Raw genomic sequence first — 18163 nt, forward strand, 5'->3', positions numbered from 1 at the left:
GGCTGGAGTGAGAGGTGGGCCCCGGGGCTGAGATGAGACAAAGTGGGGTGCCAGTGGGAGCACAGGGCCGGGGACAGGCGGAGGCTGGGTGAATCTGGGCAGAATCTTGCAGAGTTTTGCCTGTCCTGCCCCTACTCGATCCCCTGAATGGGCAAGGAGGCAGTACTGCCTTGAGACCTGGGCCACCAGGTCCTTATCCCAGGCCCGTGCTCTAGAGGACCTGTTCCAGCCCTCCTCCAGCCGCGGCCTGTCCCTGAGGTGAGGAGCCTGTGCCAAGGGGATATGCCCCCGGAGCCTGGGCCTTCCCTTCGTAGCCCATGTTCTGGACTAGTTCCCTGCCTAAATAGCACTGAGCCGGCACTGGCCTCCCAAGCACGCCACGTGTGCCCACCCCTTATGGAGGGGTGTGGTGGCGGACAGAGCTTGGACACTCAGTCTGGGTATCCACATTCATGCATGGGAGGCCCCTCCCAGTGCAGGAAGGAACCAGGGTGCGGAAGAGAAGAGGCAGGCTGCAGGCCCCCAACTTCTCTCTTGCCCCAGGCTCTGCAAACGTTAGGGGTGGGCCTGCTACGAGACTGTTAGGAGACGGGGTCCTGAGTGCAGAGGGGTCCTTACCAGAGGAAGGCGACGACACCCACAGGCCTGAGGGGAAAGGAGAGTGGATGGGTAAGAGGACAGCCCAGCTCCCACCGGAAGTGAGCAGTCCTCTTGCTACCACTGATCTACTGAGGAAAGGTCCTCCCTGTGAACACTGCCGTGGACAAATGGGCACAGGGCTGCCTCCTTGGGGGAGGACCCTGAACCCAGAGATCCCGACATGCCTGGAGGACTTAAGGGTCATGGCAGGGCCGGCCTAGGAAGCCCAGAGGAGTCTGGGGACCAAGAGACCGTGCCTGCCTCACTGGGGGAGACAAAGTGGCTGTAGGTGTGGAGGCCCAGCACCCAGGACTGTGAGGGCTGAGGCCCTGAGTGACTGGGTCAGCCCTGATGGATGAGGGGGAGGTAGTGACGTGGGCAGGAGACCCCCACGAGCAATGCCACCAGCCAACTGTCACAGTAGGCATCCGGGCTTAGTAAAGCTCCTCTGTGCCACTGAGCGAGCCCTCAGCATGGCACTGAGGGAAGCTGCCCTGGCCCGTCCCAGCAGCCCAGTATGCCAACGTTACCAGATGTCAGTGACCCCAGAGACAGGGGTCTGGTTGACAACCTCGGGTGCCACGAACTCGGGTGTGCCATACTGGCAGTACTGGGGCTCTCCCGGAGTCAGCTTCTGAGCGTTCCCAAAGTCACAGATCCTCACCTGCTCTTCACCCTCCACACCATCCCATACCAGCAGGTTCTCAGGCTGCAGGACACAAGGCAAGACATGGGAGCTGAGTGCAGCGGGGAGGACACCCCAGTGCCTGGCTCCCACAGGTGCTGCCTGCTCCCCACCCCACACCTGCATCTCACCTTGACATCCAGGTGCAGCACATGGTTCTTGTGCAAGTAGCATATTCCCTCTAGCACCTGCCGCATGTAGGCCCGGATCTGTGGAAACAGGAGGCCCAGAGTCCGAGGGGGGGTGTATTATGTTTGATCACCACCAGGCTTGTAGCAAGAAGCCAGGCCATGCTTGGGAAGTGGCCTTCAGGTGGCTGGTGGAGGGGGCTGAAACATAGGTTTGGGGTTACTGAGATTCAGGGCTTCCATATACAGCTGCAGAAGTTGGGCACAGCACCATTATAGGAGGGCGCCATTTGCATGATAATAAAAAGAATTGTGCAGTGCACAACTTGTACTGCCCTACATGGCAGGACAGCATTGAGACTGAACAGAGGCTACATGGGGCTCCTTCTGGGGTAAGGCTTGAGGAGCCTTTATGTGAGGAATACTGGGAAACAACAGAGTTGGGGGCCAGGGTGGGTGCCGAAGTTTTCAGAAGACAATTTAAGTCCCAGCGTGGGGGTCTGCTCTGATGGGGGAAGGGGGCTTTGCTGCCTACCTAACAGTGCTCTCCACACCACCCCTGGCCTATTCGTGGGCACAGATGGCATGCCCAGGACGCACCCCTCGGGTCTCAGAGCTCAGGTGGGTGAACACTGGTGCCCAACCTGGCCCCTACCACCCACTGCCCTCACCTCAGACTCACACACGGTGGGTTTCCGGGCCATTCGCTCCAGCAGCTCCTCTGTGCAGCTATGTCCTGGATCAAGGAGAACAGTGACCAGTGCCAACTGCTGGGCCTGCCTTAGGCAGTGCCCTCCACCCCCAGAGCTCAAGTTGGGTCCCAGCTCAGCACAGGGTCCTCCTTCCCCGAAAAGCACATCTGCTACCAGTGAGCAACCGCACCTTCCCTCTTCCCCCTGTCATCTGGGTGCTTAGATGGGACAACCCTGCTTGAACTCTCACTTGCTGTGGGATCTCAGGCAAGTCACGTAACCTTTCTGAGCCTAGGTTCCCTCCGGTGTCAAACAGGGATAAGACTCCTCTCACCCACCTTGTGAAGTATCTATAAGGATCAAGTTAGAGCAGCATTTTGTTGACTGTGGATGGAACTCCTTGACTCTATTTGAGATTGACCCAGAAGGCCCACGACACATAATAATTTGTCATTTTACTGAGGTTTGGGTTCGAACAGTACAGACTGGGAGGCCAGCATGTAGGACACCGTCACCCTGCAGGTGGCAGTGACAAGCCAACCATCCAGCATCCTTACCTCAGTGTGACTTTGTTTAACCATAGCTCTTATGAAAGGATAAAATCCATTCTTTATGAGAAGAGCCTCTCAAATAAAGCCAAGTATTAATGGGGTCACTGCAAATGTTCAGATATACTGTACTGCATTTCATGATAAAAATCACTCGCCTTTTGCCACCTGTGTGACCTCGGGTGAGTTACTTAACTTCTCTATACCTTAGTTTCATCATCTATAAAATGAGGATAATAAAATTCCAAGAGATAAGCATACGCGATGATTAAATAGATTAATATCTGTAAAACTCCTAGAACACTGCCAGGCACACATCAAGCGCTATGTAAATTTAAGCTAAAAAACGTTGTTTTTCACACAAGTCTCCAGACTCCACTCTGTGGAGTATTTATAAGATGTCTTCAGAACTCCCAGCTGTCAATGGGACCATTTTGTAAAGTGTGAAACGTGTTGCTAATTGGCTGTTACAAGGACCAGTCATTCAGGCCATGTTTCCCCCACCCACCCAGCCTGTCCCAGGATACAGCTCGGTGACAATGACCAGTCCCCGGCGCCTCTCGAAGGCCTCATGGAAGTAGAGGATGCAGTCATGCTGGAGCCGGGCCAGCAGCCGGGCCTCTCGCCACGCTGATGCCTTTGGCTTGGCCTGACTGGGGATGAACTTGGCTGCAAACTCCAGGCCGGAGCTTCGCTCCACTACACGCCGCAGGTAGGAGAAGGCACCCCTGGGTGAGGACATGGGGAGAGGACAGGGCTCAGGCAGTTGCTGAGCCTCAGGCCCAGCCTCCCTTGGGCCCCGGACACCACACCCCCTCCTAGCCCCACACCTGCCGATCTCCTGGTGGATGTCATAGAAGTCGCTGAGTCTCCTTCCTCGCCGCTCCTCGTCTTCCCTGACCCCCTCCACCTCCATAGCTGTCTGAGCTGAGGAGAGATGCCTGGTGTTAGGTGGAGAGGGCAAGAAGGAACGAGGGCAGAGACTGGGACAGGGAGGGCAGGTGGAAGACACGGAAGAGAAGCGAGAATGCTGGCGCCCGAGGCAGCGCTGCTGGGGCTGGAGCAGGTGGTGGTCTGGTGTGAAGGGCCGGGTGAGTGATTCCTGGTGGGAGGGCGCTCACATGGGATTCCTGGGTGAGCCCTTGGCCTTACTCCTCTTGAACTCCAGCCCACCTGAGTGCACAGCCAACTCTGCTTTGCAGGAGACTTCGCCTGCCAGGTTGCGGGCCGTGCAGGTGTAGACGCCTCCGTCCTGGGACCCCGCGCTGAGCACCACCAGGGAGCACTCATTCTCCTCGTACACGAAGCTCACGTGGTTGCTCTCGGTCAGCAGCGCCTCGTCCTGCAGAGGTGGCCGTCACCTCCAGTCCAGGCCTGGCTTCCCCTCCACCTGGGACCCGGCTTTACCTCCACGCCAGAGACCCAGTCTCATCCCTACCTTAGGGCCCACCATTATCTCCGCCCTAGGGGCCTTGCTCAGACCCAGGATCAGCTCCACCCTTATTTCCCAGCTTCACCAGCACCTCTGGGTCCCACTTCCTCCTCCTTATCACACCTCTGGCAACTGCTCTGTTCTCTGTCCAGGCTCCCCTGACCCCTCCCACGCCCCCAGGAAATCACTCCTCCCTTCCCCCTAGGCTCCTGGCCAGCCCCAGCTCGGACTCCATGGACGCCTTCGTCAGCCTCTGACCTTGTACCACATGATGTCCGGCAGTGGTTTCCCCTCAACCACCACGGCGAAGCGAGCGGTTTCTCCAGCTCCCACTTCAACGTCCTCCATGATGGACTCAAACCGAGGGGCCTCTGAAACACACAGGGGTGAGGGTGGGGGAGGGAGGGGAGAGAATATGGGGGTCACGGGGCCTGCCTCTCTAAGCCCTCCCTCAGAAACTGGCTCAGGCGAAACACCAGACCCCCCCTGCCCACCCCCAGAGCCCCAGCAGCCCACCCTGGGGCTCTCAAACTCCACCCCCAGCAACATGAGTTCCTGGCCTGGACCAAACGCTGTCCCTGCAAATCCAAACGTGATGTTCTCCAGATCCCAGAAAACCCAAGCCGGGGGCGCAGGCTTGCTTTGTTTGGCTCTCAGTATTCATTTGCCAGCTTTGAAATTAGGAGATTTTCACACACAAAAGAAATCTGGACTTCCTGCCTCTCTTGGAAAATCAGGACTGGCTGTCCTGAGCTGCTTCCCTCACTGCATTAATGGGCTGGCAAGGAGTGGCCGACACTGCCCCCTGTGGGTGGTGGCCCTTCAGCACAGTCCTACCGTGGGCTTCTCGAACTCTAACCGTCCTGGGCCCTGCAGGCGGCTGTCTATGACCCTGAATCAAGTTCATGGAGGGCATTGCCTCTATCTTGAAGTTTTCTCTCTGAATCTTATTTAAATATTTAAGGGGCCTTCAACCATCTGGGAGATGGCAAGATGAATCCACGGGTACCGATTCTCAGTTTAGTTCTCCCACATGTGACTGACTTTATTCTCTGCACATATCATGCGGTTGTGTTATTTCCTGGTAAAGCAGCTTCTAATTCTCACGATGGAATTAAATACATATTCCAATGTGCTTGTGCTTTTCGAAGAAGCCTATGACTTCCTGGTGCCCTCCCCCTCCTCTGAGAACGTTTGAGGATCTGGGCTTTAAAGGGAGTGGGAGAGAGAGGCCCTGAGGGAAAAGCAGGGGTGCTGGGCAAGGAGCACTACCCGGCCACAGGCACACAGCTCAGCCTTTATACAGATAAAGGGGGAGGTCATCCTGGGGAAGATGCATCAGCGGAGCAGGTGTCGGGGGAAAGAGGCCATTCCACCCACCTGGGGGGTAGGGGGTGGGGCACAGCAGGAGGGGGTGTGGTTCCAAGCCCCAGGCCTGCTCTAGCCCTGGCCAGCTGGGACTCGGTCTCCCTCAGTCACTGTCCCAGCCAGGCTGGCTGCAGGGCTCTCAGTGTCCAGAGCCTCCCCAAACCCCAAGGCTCCTCCTATATCTGGGAAGAAAGATGAGTCCTGCAGATGGTACTGTCAAGGAGCAAAGCAGTTGGGAATTCCCTCGTGGTCCAGTGGTTAGCCCCGGGCTTCCACTGCATGGCGGGGCGGGGCGGGGCGCCCAGGTTCAATCCCTGGTTGGGGAACTAAGATCCCTTAAGCCACGTAGTGCGGCCGACAAAACCACACACACACACACAACCAAGGAGCAAAGTGGCGGTTGAGTAGGAAGTGCCGGAATGAGGTGGGGGGAAGCTGGGCAAAGGGGGAAGACACATAAAAGGGAAACCAGTACCCCATCTACCGCGGGGCCAGTAGCATCCCTGTATCTCCTCCTCACACACCCTACTGCCACCTCTCTCCTACTTTAAGGCTGCCTGCTCTGCCCTCTAGGAATCTGGTCCCTGGTCTGCTGGGAGTGGGGATGGGGGCAGTGACAGAGGTCAGTCTATGAAGGTCAAAGGATCAGAAGGCTTCAAGTGAACTTCAACAATTTTTTTTAAAGCACTAGGATGTGTACATTTACCCCATGATAAGATGGCCTGTGCTAACTAAAATGTCACTTTCTCTGCAGTTGCTTGGAATCTTATCTACTCAGCAGGTAACACTGTTTAGCTCACGCTGATCTGACGTTCGGAGTGGCAGTTACATATGTCTAGAGTTAATTAACAAACCGGAAAACAAGACAATTACTACTTCATGCATGTTACAGTCTGAGAGACTACATCTCGAAAGGAGAAATTATAAAAAGGGTCCTCACTGCAAAGGTTGGAAGGCCTTGTCAAACAGGCTTGTGTGAAAGGGCAGCAGCCAGGATCCCCAGAGCTGGGAGTCTGGGGATAAGATGCCTCACTTGGGCCTTTCTCTTTTTTAAATTGACTCGGTCCCCCACCTCCTCCCAGTTTGTTTCATTTGAAGTACTATTTCCTATTGTGTTTAACACAGGATCTAAGAACACTGTCTGGCTTTGGAGTAGGGCATCCAGGCTTGAATCCCAGCTCCTGACTTATTAGGTTGTGTGACCTTGGGCCTCTTACTTAGCACACTCTCTGGGCCTCAGTTTCCCCATCTGTAAAATGGCGATAATAACTGACTCCATCTCACAGGGTTGATGTAAATATTAAATGAGGTGATACACGTAAGGTACTTAGCACTGAGCCTGGCACATACGAGGTGCTCAATAAGTATCTTATTAGTACTGCTGTTGTTACTAGTACTGCTATTATCATGGCCATTAGCTGGACAGGCCTGAGAGGGGAGACCTAGGATTGGCAGGTAGGTGTGTTCACCTGGGGGTGTGAGGAGAGGGCTGTGGGCCTCAGAGGAAGGGGAGGGAAGGAGGCGGCTGTCACCTACCTGCCAGCTCCAGTGTGACCGAGCAGGCCTGTGTGCCATGGCGGTTGTGAGCAGTGCAAGTGAGGGCCCCCACGTCCCGGCGGCCCACCCGGCAGATCCGAAGACAGTACTGGTCATCGTCTGGCTGGCTCAGCTCATACACACCCGCCCGGGCCTCTAGGAGGGCCCCTCGGCAGCTAAGGGACACAGCACAGGGAGGTCACCCAAGATCCAGCCCCAGGGAGGTCGGCCTGGCCGGCTGGAGCGGGACTGCCTCACGTGAGGAGTAGGGCATGCCAGGTGGGCCCCACCTCCTCCAGACGACCTGGGCCTCCACGTGGTTCAAGGTGACGGTGACACTGGCAGGCTGTCCCTCCACCACGCACACGATGTCTGGCTTGTCCAGCACGGCAGGCGCCTCCTCCAGGGGCGGGCCTGGGAGCAGAAGGGCTGGCTCTATGCTGGGCTCGACACCAGATTCTCAGCACCCACTGCTCCTTGAACCCTCCCAATTGCCACGCGAGCTCCATTTTTACAGACGAGGAAGCCGAGGTCCAGAGAGGTTTAGCGACTTGTCTAGGGAGCTCAGCCAGAGGCAAGCGGCAGCGCTGGGACTGGACACAGAGCCTCAGCCTTGCCCACTGCGTGCGCTCCTTTTAGGAGTAAGAAGGAAGCGCTCTGACAGGTAGGGGTCGCGCCCAGCCACGCCAGTCCTGCCCTAGTTATCACGTCCACACCGGCCCTGGAGCCTCCTCCACGGACGCCCAGTTCCCTGGCCCAGCAGCTCTCGCCCCCGCTCCACAGAACCCCAGGCTCACCGCGGTCCAGCAGCTGCACGGGCTCAGAGGGGGGCGAGGGCTTGCTGCTGCTCTTGATGGTGGTGCTGAGGACCCGGAAGACGTGCTGGACCCCCTTACGCAGCCCGGTGGCCGCCCACCCAGGCTGCCGCAGGCCCGTGACCAGCGCCGTCCAGTGGTCTGAGCCCAGCACCTGGTGCTGCACAGTGTAGGTCAGGGCGTCCGGGTCTGGTGGGGAGGCAGCTGCTAGAGGCAGGCCTTGCTGGGGTGCCCCCCGCCCCCGTTCAGCTGGCTCGGGACTCAGGGATTCATCATCAGTCTGCTCTGAGGACCTGCCTCAGTTTCTCCTGTCGCTTCTGCCCGTCCCCTATCTGCTCCTGCCCAGCCACAGGCCTGTCCAGGCTCAGAGCCCACGAGGTGTCGGGCATGGGATCCAGTTACAGGCATGAAGGGACCTTGACTTAGTCCCGATTCCTTGCTACTTCCTGAGGTAGGGAGACTGAGGCACAGAGCAGCAGGAGATCGTGCACAGGGAAGGAGAGGCGTTCCCCAGGACCACGACCCAAGCACCCAGTCCCTCTGAGAAGAGAAGGGCACGTGGCAGCCCCCCTTTCTCTCCTCTCCTGACCCAGAGCCAGGGCTCTGTCCACCGTGGGGAAGAGGCCCGCACCTGTAGGCCCCCCCTGGGCCTTGCCCTCCTCTCCTGGTGCCCTCAGTGGCCCCGCCCCCACCCATAGCCCTGTGTGGCTGGGACCCACCGATGGCCATGTCGAGACTCCTGGGGGCGTTCCATGCGAGTGTGATCATCTTTCCGGTCACAGCCACTACCTGTGGGGCGCCATCTGGGGGGCCTGGAACCACATCTGAAAGCCACAGGTCCGCCGTCCGCTGGGTCCTTTTGGGCTCAATGGCCCCGCAGGATCACCAGGCCTCCAGGCAGTGGGCTGGGGGCCGGGGGCACAGCCACGGGGGGCAGAGGCAAGGCCAGCCGGCTTCCCCGGGGGACCGAGGGGGAGGGAGCTGGTGTGGAGGCCCTGCCCTCACCCAGGCCCCTGGGTGGGCCAGAGGCTAGGCTGTGCACACAGCTGACCGGGAGGGTACCTGCCTCACCTGTGACGTAGAGGTGGGCATAGCAGGCCGCTTTGCCCAGTTTGTTGGCAATGACGCTCTTGTAGACGCCAGCATGCTGAGGTCCCACAGTGGGGAACACCAAGCGATGGACATCCCGGTCTGTGGGCGGGGTGGGACAGTGATACCGCGTCTGAGCTAGGAGGATACTTTGGAGGGTGGGCCCATGCCCCCCAGGCCAGGCCAGGCCCTTCACTCCCACCCGCTACAGGTGGAAGGGAAGGGTGGGGCGGACACAAGAAGGGTGTCCATCATGCAGCACACTCTAGGCCCAGGCTACCAAGTGCACACCTGCAGCCCCGCACCTCTTGCCTGTCCCTCCAGCACTACAGGCCCAGCCACTTCTCATCCTCCTCCCACGCCAGTTCACTCTCTGCGGGTTCCTGCCCTGGAGAGCCCCCTCTTCTCCATCCTCACAGCCACTGCCGGTCCCATCTCCAGCTCAGAGCCCATGAAAGCCTCCCCGCATGCGGTCCACACCCCACCAGCAGCATCGCACGTGATCTCTCGATCTGGGGACCTTAATGGCATCTACTGCTAACCAGGTGGTCTCCAAAGCCCTCTGCCTAAACTCCCATCCGGCCTCCTCCTGCTGTTCCTACACGTCCTGACCCTGACCCACCATCAGGTCCCTGAACAGCCACATGAGTTCTTTCTCCAGGCCTTTGCTCACAAAATTCCTCCCTTCTGGACAGCTCTCCTCTTACCTAAGGCCTCTTTCTCCTTCAAGATGCAGTTCAAGTGAGTGTCAGCCCTGGGAACTCCTCCCCACACCCCTGGTCCCCTCTGCACCTCCATCTCTGACTCCCTCCCCGGGACCTCCAGCGCCCAGCCCACGGTGCTTTGGGTGGTCCTTCCTCTTTTCTTGCACACATCACGCCTCCTGTAAGCTCCTTAATGACAGAGCTTGTATGTCCTGCCAGGCCCAGAACTGGATGTGTTGCATGCAGTAAGTGCAAATATATTAGATTATAAATTACGGTAAGAGTTGTTTGCATTGTACCCAGCCCACGCCAGATACTTGACATACATTTTTTCTCCATAATCCTTTCAGCAACCCTGCAAGAGTATCCTCGTTTTACCAGTGAGGTCAGAGACATTAACGAACTTGTCCCCAGGTCACACGGCTAATAAATGATGAAGCCATGGCTTGAACCTGGTTCCCTCTGATTCCAAAGCCCTCTCCCTACACCGTGCTTCCTGAATGATGGTCAGGAGGCCATCCTTGGCGGGAGGTGAAGGGGAAGAGATCTGCACTGTCCTCTTTCCTTGACGTCAGGGCCATCCCCAAACACCCCCTCCCTTCTCTTAGTGGTTATCTCTGCATGGAACACCCACCCATTCATTCATCTCTGCTGACACTATTTATAAAGGAAGAGAAGCCCAGGGCTGCCACTGACCCCAGATACAGACAGAAGCAGAGGCGCCGGCTCAGATCCTGAGAAAGACACCCACCAGGGGCCTCAGAGCAGATTGAGAGATAGGAAGCCTGTGGGCTGAGCAAAGACAGTGGCAGAGGGGGTCAAGGGGAGGGGCAGAGCCGCAGTGGTGACACTGGAGATGGGAGGGGAGAGTGGGGCACGGGTGACAGGGGACATCCTGGTTAGGAAGTCAGACAGTATTCGTCTGCCTTTGGGTAAACCCCTGTCCCTCTGTAAGCCTCACTTTCCCCATCTGTAAACAGGGGTCATAGTACCTGCCTTACAGGCCCGTGGTGAGGAAGGTGAGATCATCACGTCAGGCCTTTAGAGCTCAGGGCCTGGCACTCAGGAAGCGCTTAAGAGAGGGGAGTTTTGTCACGTGGCAGCCGTAAGAGGAGCCCATCACGGGTCATGGGGTGGCACTGTCTGATGAGGCACAGGTAGACTTTCTCACACGAGACTCAGACTCCTTCAAGGATGGAACTGAGATACACCGTGAGAAAGTATTTTTCCCTGCTCTGTCTTCTTTATTTACTACTGAACAACCCTGGACCAAGCATCCTTTTGATGCCAGACACGACCCACATCAGGCTTTTCACTGGAATTTCTCAAGGGGCATCACTTTATCAACACGGATCACGACGGTAGCAGCAGTAACAGCAGTAACACTAAGATTTAACACTCACTGGCCCCGCGCTATTTGCCAGGCCCTGCTCTAAGCGCTTCTGTGTATTAACTGCTTCAGTTCTCCCCACAAGCCTACCACAGATGAGGAAACCGAGGCCTGAAGGTGTTCTGTAACTTGCCCACGGTCAGCAGCAGGCTGGACTGCCAGTCCAGTAAGTGCTAACAGAACACCGAGGCCCAGAGTGGTGACCCAGCAGATGGGCGCCATGTGGGCTCAAGGAAGGAGGCAGTGACCCCATAGCCTCTCTGGGCTCCCCTCTCCCAGACGCCCCATCCCTGACCAGGTGAGGAAAGGAAGGCCCGAGGGTGGGGAGAGGGGGCGGGCACTGCAAGCAAAGACGGTGCTGGAGGGGACGCCCGCAGGGTCCCTTCCCGGACACCTACACTGTGTCATGCGCCGGTCATCGCTGCTCTGGATGCGGTGGCCATTGTGGAACCAGCTGATGGTGGGGTAGGGCAGGCCGGTCACCTGGCACTCCAGCATGGCTTCCTTGGCCAGTCCCACGTCCAGGTCCTGCAGCGGCCGCAGAAAGTCGGGCATGGACAGCCGCTCCAGCTCGCCCTGCTCTGGCTCCTCAGGGATGGACGGCATCTTCTCCAGCTTCGAGCTGTAAGAACCACACAACTGCCCAGAGGCCCAGAGCTGCACCTCCCACCACAGGGCCAGGGCCCCACAGAGGCAGCCCTGGCAGCACCGGGGGCCCCGGGCGGTACCTAGGGCCAGTGGCAGCCGTCCGAGGCTCCTCCACGTAGAGCTGGGCTGAGCAGTGGGCCTGGCCGTGGGCGTTGGTGGCACTGACCTCGTAGAGCCCCTCGTCCTCACTGCCCACGTGGGCGATGTGCAGCGAGTGCAGACCTCCTTCCTGCCGAAGTCGCAAGTTCTCGCTTTCCTCCACGGGGCGGCCTGGGAGGGAGGGGCGGGCATGAGAGCAGCCTCAGCCAGGGGCCCTCCCCTCTGGCCCTGGGGGTCCCCCAATATCGCAGGGCGGAGGGCCATACCAAACTGAGTCCAGGTAACAGAGGGGGGCGGGCTGCCGCTGATCTTGCAGTCGAAGCGGGCTGCGCGTCCCTCCAGCACCTCTATGTCCTCCAGCAGCCACGTGAACAGGGGCGCCAGCGAGGGCCGCACTGTCAGCCGGGCGCTGCAGGTCAGCTCATCTGGTGAGGAGGGGTCAGCACTGGGGCAGGGAAGCCCACAGAGCCCCAGGCACCCCGACCCGTGGGTCCTGACCTCGTGCTGGGCAGGAAAAAGGAGCCGGGCCAGAACCTGGAGCCTGGGAAGAGCCCAGCGAGGTCCCAGGGCACCCGAGTGAGGCGATGGTTAAGATCTAAAGAGCGGACCATCTCAGGAGGCTGGCAGTCAGCAAGGGTGGGCGGCAGGCTGCCACGGTGGCTGGGGATACGGCAGGAGTCTAGGGCCTGGCCTGGCTCTTCCCCCCTCACCTCATCCTGCCCACCCAGGACGAATCTCAGCACAGCTCTAGGAGAAGGGTCTAGAAGCCGAGCCCACTCCCTCCCCCACACCCCTCTCCCCTACCCTTGGAACTCTCCTCTGTCCATGGGTCATGCCCACACACTCCCTCACCCGCACCCCAGACCCAGAGCAAATGCCCCTGTGCCCCACTCGACCACCCCACACAGAATCTTCTGGGGGAAATAAGAGCCCCTTATGCTGACCTGATCCTTTCCTGCTTACAAAGCCCCTCTAGTGTCACCTTAGGTGCTCAACACCACAACCAGATGAGGCGTTATCTCAGCTCTTCAAATGAGAACGAGGACCAGGTCAGAGATGTCGTCAATAATGATAATGGCTGACATTTATTAGGTCCACACCTTGTCAGGTGCCGTGCTTTGTCCTTTACATACGTTATCTCATTAGTCCTATCGATCCCCCTATGAGATAGGTATTATGATCCCTTTTTACAGATGAACAGTCTAAAGCTCAGAGAGATGAAGTGACTTGTCCGAAGTCACGTGGCTGGTACGTGGCAGGGCAAGAACTGGAACCCAAGCGCAGGTGTGGTCACCACACTTCAGCAGCTGGCTCCCTAACAGGAACCACAGCGAACGCGGACACAGAACGTGCTGTGTGCCCGGTGCGACATGAAGTGCTGATTTATGGAGGCAGGTGTACAGCACCATCTCCCACCCCACTGCTCTCCTCCCAGGAGATGGAGCTCCCTTTCCTGGGCGTCTTATTCTGCGCCGGTCCTTCACCTCCACTCCCCTCCCTCCAGCTCTCGGGTGCCGGCGGCAGCCCTCTGGCCCAAGCGGGCAGTTACCTTTGGCCGTGCTGAGCTTGCAGGTGTAGACGCCACTGTCGTCCTCATGCACAGAGGTGAGCAGCAGCTTGCATTTCCGGCCATCGAAATGCATCTTGCATTTGAGCAGTGCGGGCTGCAGCAGGCGGCCTCGGCACAGCCAGTCTACCTCCACGTCGGCAGGACCTGCCACCAGGCACTCAAACAGCGCCATCTCCCCGGCCCCCACGTCCACGTCCTGCAGGGGGGCCAGCACGGCCAGGGACCGGCTTTCAGGGTGTGCTGGGGGAAGCAGCCACAAGGGGCACACATGGAGCAGAGAGACACGGGGCAAGGGAGACACACACGCACACACAGAGAGACAGACAGACACAGAGAGAGAGATGCATTTTGTTCCTTTGGAGACAGGGCAAGCCCACCCACCCAGCAGGCCAAGACAGCAAGGAGCTCCCAGGCCTGGCTTCAGGATGGCGATCCCACGTGGGACAGAGAGGGTGAACTCAGGGGAAGTGGGAGAGAATCAAAGGCATGAAAACTGAGAGGGCCACAGAGGGGCAGAGACGGCGGCGGAAAAAGAAAACACAGCACACCAGCTGGGTACAAACTAGACTTTATTTGAGCTAAGAAACAGGTACTTCTGAACACGTCCACACCCACTACAGCAGGCCCCTACTCCTGCGCCGAGCCTGGTTAACTCCCTCACTCCTAGACAGAGCAGCCCTGGCCCTCGCCGTGAACAAGGGAGCCCCAAATGGGCCCTAAGCCTGCCCCGGGGCAGAACTCAGCCAGGCCTCTTCATCAGCACAAGGCCCAGGGGCCTCTGGCTTTTGGTCTCTTGTGAAATAAAAAGTATTGTGCCATCTGAAACCCATTTCGGGAATGGTCAGTGCCCATGTCCCCCTCTTCTGGAATGGTCAGTGCCCCCTGATCCCCCTGTCCACAGCCCCCTGCCCCTCTGGCCCCCTCCATCCTATGGATGCCACGCCCTGTCCTCTCCCCCTCTGCCTCACCCCACACCAGCTCGGAGGCATCCTTCCCTGACTGTCACAGACACACAGACAGACAAACGGGAAGACAGACAGGGCCTGTAGCAGCGGCAGCACATGCACTCGTTGGGTGCTCCCCTTCGGGGACAGACTGGGGGGTGGTCTTGATACCCCTCAGGGCCGCCCTCCTCCTGGCACTCAGTCCGTGGGGGGGCTCCCAGCCTGCCCAGCCATATGTCCACTGGGGGAGGAAGGGTCCACAGGGGCTCATGGGCTATCCCAGAATGCTGCGTGGGTGGGGAGGGGAGGGGAGGCTGGGACAGGGTCCGGGCCGGCAGGGTCTGTGGGCAGGAGGCAGTGAAACACAGCGAGGTCCGAGAGGTGCCTGAGACAGGGGCGCGGCTCGGAGGGTAGCGGGGGGAGCGCAGGCGGCCCCTGAGCTCACTCGCCTGTGTACAGACAAAAACCTCAGTCAGCAAGCGGCAGGTTAGTGCAGCACACGCACACCCACGCAGCACAGGCACGCACGCGCACGCAGACCTGGCTAGGGCCCCCCTAAAATGGCCAGGGCAGCACTGCCACTTTCAGCTCCCCCAAGGTCAGCCCTGGGGTGAGGGCTGGCAGTCACCCAGGTCTCCGGGGTTCCTGGGCAGGCAGAAGCCCTGGGCAACCAAGGGAGAGGCATTCCTAGGCGTCAGGGGCACCCCAAAGCCTGGGGGATAGTGGGAAGAATTCCAAAGAGAGAGAAGCACCGAGATGTGGGTTAACACAGAGAAGCAAGGCAGAGCCAGACCCTGGAGGGGAAGGAGCAGGTCAGAGAGTGGGGCTGGGTTCGGGGGGCTGAGAGCTGAAGAGTTCAGAGACAGAGGAGGTGGCAACCACAGGAGCCGGAGGCACAGGGCAGGGGAACTGAGGCTGGGGGGCCCAGGGAGCTGAACATGACTCTCAGCGTCCAGGCTCCAACAGGGGGCTGGGGGTCTTCCCAGAGCTGGCCTCTGCCAGGAAGAGAGCGGTGGTGGCTGAGTGTGGAGCTACCGAGGAGTTCCTGGCCCTGAACTGCCCACAGGTAAGGGTGAGTAGAATGTGAGGCAGACGGCCTGCCCTCACGAGGAAAACCATTACCCCCAAGGGCAGCCTGGCCAGGGCCTGCCGTCCCTGACGCCCAGAAGGCCGCCCGCCTTTATGCCCCGAGTCCGGGGGCCCAGCCCTCTCCACAGTTCCCAGCTCTGTTCACCCTGACACCCCTCGGGGCCCTGCGATGCTCCATGCCCAAGTCACTCCAAGGGCCCCTCCGGACGGGTCCAACTATCAGACACTCCCCACTGCCACCCCCAACCACAGTATCTTCTGCATAGCCGTGGGATGGACAGAGGAGGCGAGAGATGAGTGGGGAGTGGGTATGAGGAAGGGGCCTGGCAAGGGCAAGGTGACAAAGGCTTGGAAGAGTGTGGGAGGAGGACGGCCGGCAACAGGAAGCAGGGTCTCTCTGGCTGGCACCAGGGCAGGCGTGATTGAGTGTAGGGAAGGCAGTACTGTGTAGGAAGCTGAGCACTGAACAATTTGCTGTGTGGCCTTGGGCAAATCACCTACCCTCTCTGGGCCTCAGTTTACTCAAGTACAGCATAAGCAGCTGAACTTCCGGACCTCGAAGGCCCTCTCAGTTGTGGCATGCTATAACTAAGCTAGTGTCAAAGTTGACAACTGGGCAGGGACGAGGCGGGGTCCAGGGCAGGGGGTTCGTAGAGAGCGTGAGGTACTCACCTCTGACCTCCAGGCGTGCCTCGCATTGCCGAGCGCCATATTCGTTAACCGCCTTGCAGGTGTAGAAGCCGGCGTCGCCCCGCTCAGCGGCCAGGATCCGAAGCTGGCAAAGCCCACCCTCTGCCTCCTCAGCGAAGCGCCGCTGGTCTGGGCGCACGGGCTGACGGTTTCTCAGCCTGTCAGAGGGGCTAGAACTCAGTCCCTGGGCCCAAGGTCCTGACCTGCAGGCGTGGGGGAGTGGGGCTGCAGGCCTCCCCTCCCTCCACATCATCTGTCCACTCTCAGACCTATCCCGCTGACTGTGGGCACCCCTCACCCCTGGGTTACGGGGCTAGCTTTTCACCCTGACTCTGCCATCCCACCCCTTCCAGGAACTTCCAGCCCCTCTGCCCACCTGGGTCTCTCCCCTCTTGGAACCTAACTGCACTCAGAGCAGCACCAAAGCTATCCAGATCTTAACAACTCTTAGATTTCATGTTTTGTTTTTATTTATTTTAATGGACAGATAGCTTTCCCACTTCCCAAAAGGACTATGAATGTTAAAAGATCACACTGGGGACTAGATAATCAATTAAAAATGAAAAAACAGAACCCAAACCAACAGAAAGCTAAGTGAACTGAGTAATCAAATGGCACCTGGGATGAAGCGCTGCAGCTGAGGCCCGAGTTTAACTCTGGACTCTGGCAGCTCAGACACAAATTGTCGTGTGTGGGCCTAGCGCAGGGCTGGGCGCAGAACAGGCCTCAAAAATCACCCTATTGTCAAAGGATGGGTGTTGAGGTGGGAATGGCAGGGGACAGCCTTCTTCAGGAGTGAGATGACTCCTGGCTAGTCATGCCAAGCAGACAGGAGACCACGTGTTACCCAAACCCCTCCCCAGAGGGGAAGCCCTGAATGAGCATGAACGCCAGGCAAGGGGCGGCAGCAGCATGTTGCGGGCAGCGGCACCACTGCACCTGGGATGAGGCCCCCTAGGGCAGATCACTGGGAAGTCCACAAAGGGTCCACTGCCCTCCACCCAAAGCCAGGCTTCACAGGGCCCAGCCTGGGGCGGGGGAAGCTGGCAGACGGTGCTCAGTGACTGCCGCTCACCAGGAGACCACGGGCTTGGGCTCGCCCTGCACACGGATGCTCATGGTGACGTCTTGGCCTTCTCTCACTGACTGGTCCATAAGTGAAACCTGAAGGGGAACCCCAAAGCGTCAGGTGAGACAAGGCCCAGCTTTGGCTCCTAGGGGCAGGGGGATCTGGGACAGAGGCCTCTTCCACACCAGTCTAAGGCTGGCTCTGGATAAGAAGGGCTAACGGGACCAGGCTCCAGGCCTTGCTGGAGCCTGGCGTGGCCCCAAGACCAGGGGGCCACACAAAGGAATAGGGGCACCCAGGGATCTGGGGGCTGGCCTCAGGGATCTGACCTTGAAGGTGGGGGGCGCCTTGGAGCCAGTGTCGGAGGAACGGCGGTTCTGGCCAGGACTAAGCTTCATGGTGGGGGCTCGGGGCCAGGTCTCTCCAGGCTCTGGGAACTCCTCTGGGGGGCTCAGGTACTCCTCGTCAGAGGTGATAGGGCTGCTGAAAGGGGACGTGGACCCGCCTGGAAGAGAGACACAGGAGAGGTAGTGGCGTAGAGATGCCAGGAGAGAAAGGGGGGCAGGGAGACAGAGAGAACTGGATGGGACAGCCTGGGGTCAAGGTCCTGATAAGGTCTGCAATATCCCAGAACCCAGGAGCTCAGGCAGCTCCCACAGGCCAGCCCTGCCCTGACTTCACTTCCCCGGGGTTCCTACTCACTCGCTGAGTAACCTTGCCCAGGAGTTTCCTGTCCCTGAGTCCCTGACTCGTGCTCTACCACAGACTCTCCGAACCCTGACCCTGATCCTCCTGAGTGATGGAACCATAGGGAACAGCCTGGGGCAAAGGATTCAGGCACCAGAGGGGCCTTGGGAGACTTGGAATTCCACTGGAGCAGGGAACCCACATTCCCTGCACAGAACTGCAGGCTCCCAATGCAAGCAGTTCATGTCTCTGGACCCCAGAGTGGCACAACCAGGACACCTGTTTCTCGGGTGAGCCGGGCCTGGTGCAGAGGAACACACACCTCAGACAAGCCCTATCCT

At 58.9% G+C, this 18163-nt stretch overlaps 1 protein-coding gene across 1 annotated transcript in view; it reads right to left on the reverse strand.

Moving 5' to 3' along the window:
- The window catches only part of SPEG (striated muscle enriched protein kinase), a 48220-nt gene that overhangs the window by 12696 nt on the left and 17361 nt on the right, over positions 1-18163 (reverse strand). The window contains 20 exon segments of the mRNA XM_060016057.2: positions 619-645; positions 1170-1348; positions 1456-1533; positions 2124-2181; positions 3220-3420; positions 3523-3619; positions 3866-4034; positions 4383-4495; positions 7029-7204; positions 7319-7442; positions 7826-8032; positions 8563-8667; positions 8915-9034; positions 11425-11648; positions 11755-11944; positions 12040-12198; positions 13323-13583; positions 16049-16224; positions 17142-17230; positions 17465-17640. Coding sequence (XP_059872040.1) covers positions 619-645; positions 1170-1348; positions 1456-1533; positions 2124-2181; positions 3220-3420; positions 3523-3619; positions 3866-4034; positions 4383-4495; positions 7029-7204; positions 7319-7442; positions 7826-8032; positions 8563-8667; positions 8915-9034; positions 11425-11648; positions 11755-11944; positions 12040-12198; positions 13323-13583; positions 16049-16224; positions 17142-17230; positions 17465-17640 — 2929 coding nt within the window.

Source organism: Delphinus delphis, chromosome 7 (genome assembly GCF_949987515.2).
Source record: "Delphinus delphis chromosome 7, mDelDel1.2, whole genome shotgun sequence".
In the NCBI taxonomy this organism is placed as follows: Eukaryota; Metazoa; Chordata; class Mammalia; order Artiodactyla; family Delphinidae; genus Delphinus; species Delphinus delphis.